At 44.5% G+C, this 14,030-nt stretch overlaps 1 protein-coding gene across 1 annotated transcript in view; it reads left to right on the plus strand.

Annotated features, from left to right (window-relative positions):
* Window positions 1-14,030, plus strand: part of ZMIZ1 (zinc finger MIZ-type containing 1) — a 107,995-nt gene that overhangs the window by 57,738 nt on the left and 36,227 nt on the right. Inside the window, exon 3 of the mRNA XM_029285885.1 lies at window positions 1,933-2,068. Coding sequence (XP_029141718.1) covers window positions 1,933-2,068 — 136 coding nt within the window. The remainder of the gene's footprint in view (window positions 1-1,932; window positions 2,069-14,030) is intronic.

Consider the following 14,030-nt stretch of genomic DNA (forward strand, 5'->3'; position numbering starts at 1 on the left):
TAAAGTCTAGTTGACCATCACTACAGCCAACCTGCTCAGAAAGGCACACTATTGTGGGCAGTCCAGAGTCATTTGCTGAGATAACCAAATAGCCTTTGCCGCACTTGATGGCGCAGTGGTTAGAGTGCAGTATTGCAGGCTGATTCTGCCGACTGACAGCAGTTCAATCCTGACAGGCTCAAGGTTGACTCATCCTTCCATCCTTCTGAGGTCGGTAAAACGAGGACCCAGATTGTTGGGGCAAATAGGCTGACTCTGCAAATCATTTAGAGAGGGCTGTAAAGCACCGTGAAGCGGTATATAAGTCTTAAGTGCTATTGCTACTGCTGTTGCCGTCTTTCTCTACCTGTATCCCACCTGATGTTGCTATTGCTCTGCTCGCTTCCTTTTTTCATTCTGCTTTCTCATTCTACCTCCTTGCAGATCCATCCTAAAAAACCGGGCAACTGTTTGTGCCTTTTTACCTTGATTGACGGGGGGGGGGCATTTGCTGCGCCCGTAGAAAGAGCAACTCGCACCCTGCATCAAGGTTGCAGTGGTGGAGATGGACGGTTTCCATCTAACACCATCCTAATTGCATTTGGCTGGCGACGAGGTGCTCTGCATTGGCAATTGTTCGTGCACCGGCTGCGTTTCCAATTTGCCAGAAGGTTTCCTTCATTCTCTTTTCTCCTCCTGGTGCTCCCTCCCCCCCAGAATTCACGTGGCTACCCTACAGTGTTAGGTAGTGATTGTGATCTGCCCAGCTGTGTAAAAAGGAATGAAAACAGGGAGGCTGAATAGTCTTTGTTGCTGGCCACTTAGTCATGTTCTCGGGGTTGGGTGGGTGAAAGTGGACCCCTGTTTGATCAAAAGGTTCTTCTCGGATTCCTTGGCCAACAGAGAAATGCTCAGACCTGAACTCTCTGCTTATAACAGAATGTAGTATAAGAGTTACAAAAGGTCCCAAAAGAGGTTCACGTGAGACTGCAACCAACCGTCATAAATGTTAATCAGTTGTCAAGCATCCAAATATAAATCAGGTCACCAGTGGGATGCAGCAAGAGCCCTAAGTGTGAAAAATGGTCCTCAGTCACTTTTTTTTCAGTGAGAAGGCATAAAAAGCAGGCGTAAAAATAAATAAATCAATCTAAAGCCTCTTACTCTTGTGGAATTGTAACACCCAGGGTGTTCAGATCAGTTTTATTCGCAAAGTTTGGGGCCGTTGCAGCACCCCGATAGCCACGTGATCCTGATTTCCGATGCTCCCTGCCGGCTTCCCCCAAGCAAATTCAATGGGGAAGCCTGCAGGAAATCGGAAGTGGCTTCTGCTCCCATTGCATTTTTTGCCCGCCTGGTTGTTTACGTTTGTAAGTATTGACTTATCATCAGAGTTCATTTGCCACTGTAATTAGTTTTGTATGGGTGATATGCTCTGTCCTTGGATGATTAGTGGACAGTCCAGCGCTGGGGTAAAAAACTAAGGGTTCTCCCTCCCTCCGCCCTTTCTTCTTTCTTCCTTTTCTCCCTCCCTCCCTCTCTTTCTCACTTCCTTCCTTCCTTCCTTCATTTCTCCCTCCCTCTCTCCCTCCCTCCCTCCCTTCCTTCCTTCCTTCCTTCCTTTGATTACCATACAGAAGGACACAACTTTATTTCAAAAAATGGAGGGGGAGCCCTGATTTCTTTGCCCCCTCCTGATGGTCAGTTGGAGGGAACGTGCTTACGGCCCTCCCTACCTGTGGTTGCTGGTGGAAGAGAAGAATTTTGCCCGGCGGTTTCTATGTGAGGGACCAGGGGGTGCAAACGCAGAAGCTCTTCACGAATTTGCACGGATGAAATTAGGACTGCTCGATATAACCAGTTCCATTGCTCAGGTACCTGTCCCGCAAGCTACTGTATATTTTATTCTTATCTCTCTCTCTCTTTTTTTTTTCTCTCCCTTCCTTCCTCCAGCACTGCTTTCATCGTGGTGTGAAGAACTGGGAAGACTCTTGTTGCTGCGCCACCAGAAAAGCCGGCAAAACGACCCTCCGGGGAAGTTGCCCATGCAGGCACCCATGAACTCCATGAAACCTTCCCTTTCACACAGGTGAGTCCCGGGCAACGTAGTTCCCCCTGAAACAACATGTGCAAAATCAGTTCCGTCAAGAAAGTGTTCTTTTTTTTTTAGATTTGCCGCTATAAGGTGTACACGTTCCCGGAAGAGAGCTAGAACGAGCTTTTTGTGTTTTCGGATGCTTGAGTGAAATCCCTGTGTTGTTGTGTCAGTGAGAAATGAGTCCCCGCAGCCACAGTTTTCATGTCGCTGACTTATTATTATTATTATAGATTTAATCTTCAATTGGGTTCACAGTCTGGGACTGGTAAAAACCTAACAATTCAAGTCCTAACCAAGGACCTAAGAGCTTTAAGGTAGCGTCTGAGTAATTATTATTATTATTATTATCTTTCATTCATTAGACATGAACCTCAGTCAACTGAGCATTCAAGTTGGCTGGTGCTGATGGTTGACACGGGTTGCTACCAGCATCCTAGGTGTCAACCAGGCACCTCCTTAAAATATAAGATGTTCCGAGTAGCACAGTTTTTTGTAACATTGCTGGAGTTGTTGCAGGAAGCTACAGTTTCTTGATGTATTTTGCAACGTTTTTGGACATAGTTCCCAGTGCCCCGATGACAGTGGGTATCACTATTACACGTTTTATGCATAATCACGCAGTTTCGATGGCCAGGTCGCCATTCAAGTCCTAACTAAGAACCTAAGAGCTTTAAGGTAGCATCTGAGTTGTTGTTGTTGTTGTTATTATTATTATTATTAGCATATGGCGTTGTTACGGTAACCAGGAGACCACAATGCTATTGCAAGGTAGTAGTTTCGCTTGCCAGGGTCCCAGCCCTGTTAGAGAAAACACCTGCGCCCTTCCCAAGGTGTGCCACAGGTGAGCAAGCTGGCTTTGCACCAAAGATGAGCCGCTCTTCCTGGAGTATCACCAAGCCCCCCCCCCCTTCCCGGAGCTGCCTCACAAGCAGGCACCACAACCAGGAAGGTTCAGCGTCATTCCGGAATCTGACTGCCTACACAGAGCGCCAGCTCGTCTCCCCACTGAAGTGGTATCTATTTTATCTACTCGCATAGAACATGCTTTCAAACTGCAAGGTGGTGGGCAGCAGCTGAGGCAAGTGATGGGAGCTCACCCCAACCCACAGAGTAGGGCTCAAACCACCGGAGCTGAAATCATCTACATCCTTAAGCCACTGAACCACCGGGCCTCATTATAATATGAACAGAATAGAATAACAGATATATTTTTTTCTTTGCACCCTAGGAGAGAAATATCCACTGGTAGCTAGGATTGAACTCTCAACCTTCCAAGTGGGAGGCGAATGTCTTCACCACTAGGCCATCACGCCACTCAAATCCGGTCTAGACCATTCCCACCAGCCATTCCCGCAGCCCGGGGCCGAGAGTCTCGGCCCGGTACTGGACACAGCCCTCAGATTGGGGACCCCTGGTCTAGAGTACCCAGTGTAAATATCTGACTATCCAACCAAGGATAATATCTTAGGTCTTTGGTTAGGACTTGAATTATTATGTTTCCACCAGTCTTAGACTATGAAGCTAACCGTAGATTGCCCACGCCTATAACCTGCAATAATAACTTTAGTATTATTAAACAAAATCTGCCTACGCCAGGGGAAGGGCTTGGTAGGTGGGCAAAAATGCCAAATCCAGCCTAAACGTCTGGTGACTATACAACCAACCGTAATAATAATAGCCAACATATCTTGTTGTTTTTGAACTTAAAACAACAACAACGGAGGTAAACAACGAATGCAGAAAAGAAGTTGCAAAGCTAGAAATAGATGTAGAGAGGAGCAATCTCATTTGCCTTCTGGGTATCTTATGACTTATGACCTGAACATCACGGCAGTCGTTTTCTAAGAACACGCCGTCGTTTCCCAAAAGTGCTTTTTTTCAAGACGCAACTGGACTTTCTTGTTATTCTTTGAAGACATTTTGCTTCTCATCCAAGAAGCTTCTTCAGCTCTGACTGGATGGTGGGGAATGGAAGGACTGATATTCCTTGCAGACAGCTGGTCATTTGCCTCCTTTTAGAGGGTCATTGAGGCCAGTTGGAGGATTATCTGTGTCCTCAGGGTCAGCTGAGTGGTGCAAATGGATGTGGAGTCTTCTTGGAACAACACACTCCTTTCCAAGATGGCCCTCAGATAACCTAACCATCCATGGCTTCTGATCTCTTGGAGAATAGGTTGACTCCTCCTTCTTTGTGGCAGCCCCTCAAATATTGCAACACTGCTATCACGTCTCCCCCTAGTCTTTCTTCTATATTAGGTCCCCTTATACCAGGGGTAGGCAACCTTGGCTCTTTTATGATTCATGGACTTCATGAAGTCCACGAGTCAAAAAAGAGCCAAGGTTGCCTACCCCTGCCTTATATTTATTTATTTATTTAATTTATATACCGCCCTATCTCCCTTGCGGGACTCAGGGCGGTGAACAGGCGATACTAAAAACCACGATAATAAATAAATAGTTTCTGTTCTAAAATCGAATTAAATAACAGGCCTGTTCTAAAAACACACCCGTAAAAAACCCCCCACTGAAACATAATCAAACTACGCCAGGCCGGCCGCACGGAATAGATGGGCCTTCAGGGCTCGGCGAAAAAGGCGCAGGTCCGCAACTGTACGTAGGTCGGGGGGNGAGAAGGCTCTCCCCCTGGGGGTCGCCAGCCGGCATTGTCTGGCCGACGGCACTCTAAGGAGGCCCTCTCTGTGGGAGCGGACTGGTCGAAGGGAGGTGTTTGGTAGGAGGCGGTCTTGCAGATACCATGTACGCTAGCTTTGAAGGATGGTGCTAATTTTAACACAAAGCACCGTTTTCTGTATCTTGAGGAAGAATTCAGCAAAATAACTTAGTTGACTGCTTACGTAATTGTGTCAGCTGGGTGGCTTGGTGGAGTTGCAGGTCGTCCCTCCTTCAAAGACGGAACTTTAATGAAGCAACCGCCCTTGGTTGTGTCTTGCCAACAACAATTGGCTTCATGAACCAGGCTTGGATTCTCCTTTGCACTTAGACATGTGTAGACACAGTTTCAGAGGTGCTGCAGGCGTGAGTTTGGTTCACTCCGTCTCTCTCTTTGGGGAAGAAGATGCTGTTCCACCAAGAAGTTCTCACTGTTCTCTGAAATGGGCGCCTGTCTTAATTCAAGCTGTTGATTGGACGAGGGAAGTAGTAGTTGTGAAGAGGTTCCCCCCTCCCTCCCCTGGAAAATAAGGGATAGCAAGTCCCCTTGGCCATAGACCATAGGAGAAACTTTCTGACAGTGAGGACAATTAACCAGTGGAACAGCTTGCCACCAGAAATCGTGGGCACTCCATCACTGGAGATTTTTAAGAAGAGACTGGACAATCACTTGTGTGAAATGGTCTAGGTTCTCCTGCTTGAGCAGGGGGCTGGACTAGAAGACCTCCAAGGTCCCTTCCAGCTTCTATTCTATTCTATTCTATTCTATTCTATTCTATTCTATTCTATTCTATTCTATTCTTTCTAATTCTCTTCTATTCTTTCTAATTCTCTTCTACTCTACTCTGTTCTACTCTTTCTAATTCTATTCTATTCTTTCTAATTCTGTTCTATTCTATTTTATTCTATTCTGCATTCTGTTCTATTCTATTCTTTCTAATTCTGTTCTATTCTATTCTATTCTATTCTATTCTATTCTATTCTATTCTATTCTATTCTATTCTATTCTTTCTAATTCTACCCTACTCTTTATTCTACTCTATCCTCATAGTTTTGTGGCAAGCTACAACTAGTCCCTGACTTACAACCTCAGTTGAGCCCACAAATTCCAAAGCTATGCAAGGGCAGTTGCTAAGTGAATTTTGACCCATTTTATGGCCTGCCCGTGTTAAGTGGATCATGCAGTCAATAAGGGTGAATCTGGCTTCCCTCCGTTGACTGGGCTTGCCAGAAGCCGACTGGGACCACCCTCATAAATATATATCTGCCAGTCGCCCAGCGCCCAAACTTTGATTCATGCAACCAGTGGCCACCAATGTGAAAATCATTCGTAAGTCACTTTTTTCCAGTGCCGATGTAACTTTGAGCAGTCACTAAACGAAGAATTGTAAGTCAAGGACTATCTGTACTCCAGGGAAGAATATCAAACGGAAAGAGAGAGGCGTATCACAGATGCAAATAATACGTAGTAATCATTGTGAGGGATATTTTTTTTTTGTCTGTGTGCTCCCAAACGTGAGCCATCTATCCATATTTATATAGCTGAGCTGCAGAGAAGAATATTTTTTTTTAAAAAAAAGAGTAATATATCCTCCAAAACCGAGTTATGGAGGTATATATACAGTATATATATATATATATATATATTCCCTCTCCCCTTCTGCTTCTGCCAATCTGTCTTTTTAAGGGAAAGTCTTTTTTGCTACTCAGCAGGCATGCAAATTAACCAGCTCCCCACACAACAGCAAGAAAGGCAGGTCTATCAAATATTTCATTCATGCCTGCAATTTGTATTCTGATTAGCCTGTGCAAAAACCTTTCCTTTCTTCTGTTCTCCCTGTCTTCTTGTTGGGTGTGTGTGTGTGTGTGTGTGTGTGTGTGTGTGTGTGTGTGTGTGTGTGTGAGAGAGAGAGAGAGAGAGAGAGAGAGAGAGAGAGAGAGAGAAATCAATCCAGAAGTAGAATCTGTTTCTTCTCACCCCCCCTCACCCCCCACCCCCAGCTTCTTTTCTGACTGTTTAAAGGGATCCCCGCTGACCTCCAGGCATTATGAATAAACAGCAAAGCTGGGAACAAAAGACCTTCTCTGCCTGCCATTATCTCACATTAACATAGCCGAGGCGCTGCATGTGTGTGTGTGAACAATGCAGTTGCCGTTCACCGATAATCAGTGAGTTTCCTGCAGATTTTTTTTGGGGGGGGGGATTACCAAGGCAACAGGCAAGGATAAAATGCCAGGTGGGTGTTTTGGATTTTTTATTTTTTTTGGGAAGAAAAAAAAATAATAATTATCCTTATCATGATTGAAGGATCCATTAAGTTTTGCAGAATACTAGCTGCACTGATCGGTAAAATTAACGCCTCGCTACTTAACAGGGTGTGAACTGAGAAACGGCACTCAAAGGCGGGCGCATCGATTAAAGTGCGTCCCCGGCGATGCAAGTCTGCCTGGTGCAACGAGAGGCAATAAAAATTAAATTTCTGGTGAGCGGGCAGAGTGTTGTGAGGCATTCGGCATTTTTGCACCAGAGGCTACAGGTGGAAGGGCTGACATTGTGAGAGGGTTGCATAGCGGGAAAGAGGCTTAGGGGTCTCTGCGGCTGGGACAATGGCCGGAATTGGGCAGGAGAGATGTTAAAAATCCGTGGGATTTTAAGGAAGAATGGTTTCGTTCCTCATTTCTAGAGATGGTGGGGATGAATAAGTCCACGTTTTTTAAATGCTGGAAACCTTCTCAGTAACTATTGTTCTCTTTTCCGCCTCTGCTTTGTGGCAATTTGCTTAGCATGATGTGTGTGGAGGGTTTTTTTGGGGGGGGTTGTAAATTAAAGATTAACTGAATGTACGGTCTGGAATAAGACTTTTCAGAGATAGGTAGGTAGGTAGGTAGGTAGGTAGGTAGGTAGGTAGGTAGGTAGATAGATAGATAGATAGATAGATAGATAGATAGATAGATAGATAGATAGATAGATAGATAGATAGATAGATAGTCTATCCAACTAGATAGGTAGGGAGGTAGGGAGGAAGACAGACAGACAGACAGACAGACAGACAGACAGACAGACAGACAGACAGACAGACAGACAGACAGACAGACAGACAGACAGACAGATAGATAGATAGATAGATAGATAGATAGATAGATAGATAGATAGATAGATAGATAGATAGATAGATAGTCTATCCAACTAGATAGGTAGGGAGGGAGGGAGAGAGAGATGATAGACAGACGGACGGACGGACGGACGGACGGACGGATGGATGGATAGTTGGATAGTTGGATACATAGTTGGATAGAAAGGTAGATGGATGGATAGGTAGGTAGGTAGGTAGGTAGATGGATGACAGACAGACAGACAGACAGACAGACAGACAGACAGACAGACAGACAGACAGACAGACAGACAGACAGACAGACAGATAGATAGATAGATAGATAGATAGATAGATAGATAGATAATGGTAGATGATAAACTTGACTGGGATTATATATTCCCACAGCTAAACCCATTTGGTGGGATGGAGTTAAACTGGAGCATAATCAGATGCGTAAAGTAGCTTACATGGTTAAGAGTCTGGGTTGGTGGTTAGCAAGCCCACATTCAGGACTCAGGTGCTGCCATCCGGTGGAGTGAGCTCCTGTCCTTTGCTCCAGCTCCTGCCAGGGACCTAAAAGGAGCCCCCAACTGGGTCTTCCCCGGGCAATGGGGATGTCACCAGCTAATCCATTGAACCTGGAAGGACCTCAAGTGTTTCTGACATGAGTGCAATGTGACCAGATGAATTAGTTGACTTCACTTGACTTTTGGGGATCCCCTTTAGCATGCTACTTCCTGATTCAAATTACAAGGAATACAACTCAAACAAAATTTTCATACGGAGAACCACTGTTGATACTGTTATTTACTGCTCCCTGCCTAACATTCTCCACAAATTCTCATGTAACTTTCTCCTAAACGGCCCCTCAGACTTTAATTTATCCCTTCGACTTTTCCTGGTTCGTCTCCAACCTTCTTCATCGCCTTACTTTCACTGTGTTGAACACATTGCACAGCTATTACACAACTAAGTGCCTCTCTCCCCAGAGCCTTGTTATGAATGCTTCGGCACACAAGGTGTTCTGAATCTCAGAGCTGTAGGCTCTCAGATAGAGAGGCTCCTCCTGTGTGTACCAGCAATCCCATTACTGGCAAATGAAAAAAAACAAACTGAGAAGATAGCAGATCCACTTTCTGGAGATTCCTAGGATACATGAAGGTCTAGCTGGAAGAAACCTCTTCGAAGCGTCACTTCAGTGGATCAGCTCTTGTGTTAGTCCTGATCACGCAGCTGGTAGCCAACACAAAAGGAGAAACAGCTGCCCTCGTGTGCAGAAGTCTGTAACAAATCAAGATTACTCCAAAACCATGACAAATGGGGATGTCACAATGCCTGCCCTTACATCGGGAGTTATAGCATTGCATCACGATGCGATGAGTCTCCTCTGAACACATTTGTTCCTAGGAGAATCCAGTTAACAGCACGCCCTGAAACACATTTTGCCTTGTAAAGCAGAGGTTGGATTCCGTCTGAAGAAAATAAAAATAAAAATAGGAGTGTAATTTTGTGTGATCTTGAAACTCTTCCCCTGAGTTGGGGACTAAAACTCAAAGCAAATAGGAAACTAGTCAAGGAGAGAAGCAACCTAGAACAAATTTCCTGACCGAGCAATTAATCGGTGGAATGACTTGCCCTCCAGAAGTTGTGGGTCCTCCAACGCTGAAAGTATTTCAAGAAGAGATTGGAAAGCCATTTGTCTGACAAGGTATAGGGCAGGAGTAGGCAACCTTGGCTCTTTTACGACTCGTGGACTTCAACTCCCAGAATTCCAGTTGAAGTCCATGAGTCATAAAAGAGCCAAGGTTGCCTACCCCTGGTATAGTGTCTCCTGCTTATTGCCACGCATTTCATTGAAAAAAAAAGAAAGAAAGAATTAATCTGGCCATTTTGTAAGCACAAAATCCACTAACTATCTTATGAGATTAAAACCGGTTAAGCACCCGTAGGGTTATTGATGTCAGTTATTTGGTCCAAACATCTTAATAACCAATTTGGCCTTGCAATCACTGAGGTAGCAATGTAGACAAGCGAGAGGAAAGGTTGTTGTTGTTTTTTATTAGCATTATAATTATAATTCTCACATGGGAAAACTGTTTTCGAAACTCTGGATCGGGGTTGCAACATTAATTCTCTTCCTGGTCTGCCACGGTTTTATCCTGTTATTCTTTGTCCCCCCGCGCTGACCGTGAGTACGGTTGAGTTTATTAGTGCAATTACAAACTTCATCAGACCCTTGCACTCCAAACGTGCTTGCCGTCCTCAAGGCGTAATTAGGCGTCTTAATTACTCTGGTACTTTTCAACAGGAATAATAACATTACGAATGGCATTTATTTGCAATGCAAAAATGTTTATACCTCTCCTTATTTCTTGCAGGCTCAAATAAGGCAGTCTCTCCCGTTTCCATGCTTTAAATAACATCCATTTCATCAGAAAAGGCTAAATGTCTTTGCCACAACACAATATAGTTATTCTTTGAGGTGCCAACTTTCTTCTTTTGTGTAATAAATAGTCCAACATGGAAACCGGTAGATTGGTGAGTAGAGAGACTTATGGATCCTAAGGAAGAATAGCAGATTCAAATAGGTGAAGCATTACCAGACAGACAGACAGTATGATCTTTCTATCAAGCTTTGGAGCTGTTTAATCGTCTCATTCCGGCTATGAGAGTTTCCACATCTTTTATAAAAGCACTTGTTGTTTTATCTTGGATCAAACGGGTCAGTTTTGCCGTATCTGCAAATTTTGCCATCTTCACGATCCAATCCTCCATTGTGGTTCTTTCAGTGTTTCTCCTTCGTTGTGCAGCTAGCTCTTGGACAGTTTTCCAAGACAAGTCCGGTTCTTTGTAGCATTGCCTTAATGTCACGTGCCCAGTCACAATGATTGACATATTGCAATGCATTTTGAGGTGAAGCCCCCTGAACTGGGTGTGGCAAGAACTGGTACATTCCAACGACGCCTTGGTTTTCTGCCTAACTAATTTTTACTTGGTCCGATGAAGTTGCTTGGGTGAGCAACAAAGTTTGGGCCAGTGGCCATGATTCAATCTTTAGACACCTTTGGTCTAGATGATTTGAGCCTTCATTGACATATTGCAAGCCATTTTTGGGAGAAACCCCTGAAGTTGGTTTGGCAAGAGTTGGCACATTCCAACGACTCGCCGACTCTCTGCCTAACTAATTTTGTTCTGACTGTTGAAGTTGCTTAGATGAGCAATGAAACATTTCAGATTCACAAAGTTCAATCCAATGGCCACGATTCAACCTTTAGACCCCTTTGGCCTGGATGATTGAGTCTGCATTGACACTTGAACATTCCTTCTTCTTGCAACCGTTCCTAAGATGAGGGAAAGCTGTCCTCTCTTCTTCCAATCGTCAGAGGCAGTTTTCCAAAGGAGGAAATGCTGCAGCCTGCATTCTTTCCTTGCTAGTCAAATAATGCTGACATCCAAGGTGATTTTGGAGAAACCTCTGGATCAGCACTTCCCGCACCAACGTTCTCCCCTGGGAACAGTAGCTGTGCAGCTGTGGAAGGTGAAACATCTTAATGACTCCTTCCCATGACCAGTGTTCCCAACATAACGAGCAGCAAAGGATGGAGAAACCGCCAATGTCAGAATGTGAGAAGGAGGAGGTTGAAGCAACATCTACAGAAACATGCCTATTATACAGCCATCGACCTCCAATGTTGAGACTAAAATGGAAGAACAGCTTCCTCAAAACTTCCACCCACCCACCCATCTGTTAACAATCAGTTGTCACAGACCATCCTGGAACTATGGAAGACAAGCTACCAGGCAATTTGGCACAGCCATATGACGGCCATGTGGTCAGGAACAACCTTGGCCTGTATGGAAATCTCTACACTTGAATGCTGGAGTAGGAAGATCAAAGAACAGAACAACAGAATAACAGAGTTTGGAAGGGTTCTAGTCCAACCCCCTGCTCAAGCAGGAGACCCTATGCCATTTTAGAAAATGGTTGTCCAATTTCCTCTTAAACACCTCCAGTGACTTCTAAAGACAGGCTGATCCATTGGTAAATTGATTTTTCAGGAAATTTCTGCTTAGTTCTAGGTTGGTTCTCTCCTTGATTAGTTTCTATCTGTTGCTTCTTTGTGGTGCCTTGAGGTGCTTTGGAAAATAGGTCGAACTGCCCTCTTCTTTGGACAATCTAAAAAAAATGGGGGTCCCCAATAGAAGGTCTGTGTGAATGTAGAGAAGAACAATTGATCTTACATATGCTCTGGTGCATACAATGTCCTTCAACATATTTGGGGGAAGACCTCATGCTAGTGAGAAAAAAAAACCACTGTTGAGGTGGCCCAATACTGGATGAATGTCACTTAGTTTTAACCCTACTTATTATTTTACTTATTCTTTACATCTGCTAATAATTTCCAATGTCGGAATAAGTTCTAAGCATATCGGTTTGGGATACTACAGGTAGCAGAATGTGCCATGATTCTAATAATCCCATCTTTAAAATCTCCCATCAACGTGCCAAAATGCTTACCGTAAGGAATAGGATCAGAAATTTGCATAACTGGAAAGCTTGGGTATGAGTCATCTGCTGAAAATCCTCTGCCACATGGAGGTAGCCATGTGCTGCTACTTACATTGTGCTTGTGTGTTGTATCCACCATGCTCTTCTATGGCACAAGATGGGCATTGGATAATTGCTAAAACTCTCTGGTTCTTCGTGCTGGCAAATTCTGCTTTGCTTCTGAGTAATGCATTGAGTGAAATGTTCCTCAGCAGACCTCAAGTGAATTTTAGTAATATGAGGCAGAGAGGGAGGGAAGGAAGGAAGGAAGGAAGGAAGGAAGGAGGGAGGGAGGGAAGGAAGGAAGGAAGGAAGGAAGGAAGGAAGGAAGGAAGGAAGGAAGGAAGGAAGGAAGGAAGGAGAGGGAGACCTTCTTGTCTGACCTTCTTGATATCTTTCTCTGCTGAGCAAGAATGATGGGACAGTCAATAATACTCTGGACTTTTAGGAAATGTACCAGGATTGGCTCAGTAAGGACAAGCTCCAACAGAACAGCACCCTTTAGCTCAAAGTTGAACTGTGGGGTCCTTTCTGTTCTCTGAGTTTGGTAGTTTTTTTTTTTTTTGCAGATGTTTCATTACCCAGTCACATCATCGGTGCTAGAAGGGAGTGGGGTCTGCTCTCTGTTTATAGATAAGCCCTTTCATTGTCTCATCTTGAATTATGTGCTTCAACTCCCTAAATTATTTATTGTCAAGGCAGAGCTGATCACTGTGAGATGAATATTGCTTTAACAGACTGGGGGTGTTTGATGCTTTCCTCAAGCATCAGTGCACGTGGTCTACAATGTGCCCAACTTAATCTTTATTTCTCACCGATGGGGGTTCGATTAAGTAAGCAATCTCAGAATGCCACCCAAACTGTCATTCTTTTATCAGATTCTTTCTTATTATCCTTGTGGTTATTGAGTGCCTTAAAAATGTAGCAAAGAACCAAAGTGTATGAAAAAGCTGGGCGATCGTGGGGATTGTCCACACATCGGTGGTTGTTGCTGGCAAGGGTTGACTTGGGGAAAGAGATGGTCCCCCCATCTTTCAGAATGGAAATCCCAACATGCTTAACAGCTACCACAGATTCCATAGATCAAGTAGGTCTCCCTTCGGAATGGGACAACTGGCCAACTCACTATGGCCAACTTGTCATGGCCAACTCACCACAGCCAACTCACTATGGCCAACTGGCCTTGGCCAACTTGTCACAGCCAACTCACTATGGCCAACTGGCCTTGGCCAACTTGTCACAGCCAACTCACTATGGCCAACTGGCCTTGGCCAACTTGTCACAGCCAACTCACTATGGCCAACTGGCCTTGGCCAACTTGTCACAGCCAACTCACTATGGCCAACTCGCCATGGTCAACTTGCCATGGCCAACTCACCGTGGCCAACTCGCCATGGCCAGCTCGCCGTGGGCAACTTGCTATGGGCAACTCGCCGCGGGACAATTTAACAATTCAATTTAATTATTTAAAAAAAAATTAAAAAAAATATTTTAATTTTTGTCATTCACATTTCATTTGCATCCTTTCCGTAATAATTCTGCTCTACCATTTCTCCGACATTAGGGTAACTCTCGCCCCACAGCGAGTTGCCCCGCAGCAACTTGGCCATGGCGAGTTGGCCGTGCCCAATTGTCGTAG

The sequence above is a fragment of the Protobothrops mucrosquamatus genome, unplaced genomic scaffold (genome assembly GCF_001527695.2).
Source record: "Protobothrops mucrosquamatus isolate PMUCROS unplaced genomic scaffold, P.Mucros_1.0 scaffold2420, whole genome shotgun sequence".
NCBI lineage: Eukaryota > Metazoa > Chordata > Lepidosauria > Squamata > Viperidae > Protobothrops > Protobothrops mucrosquamatus.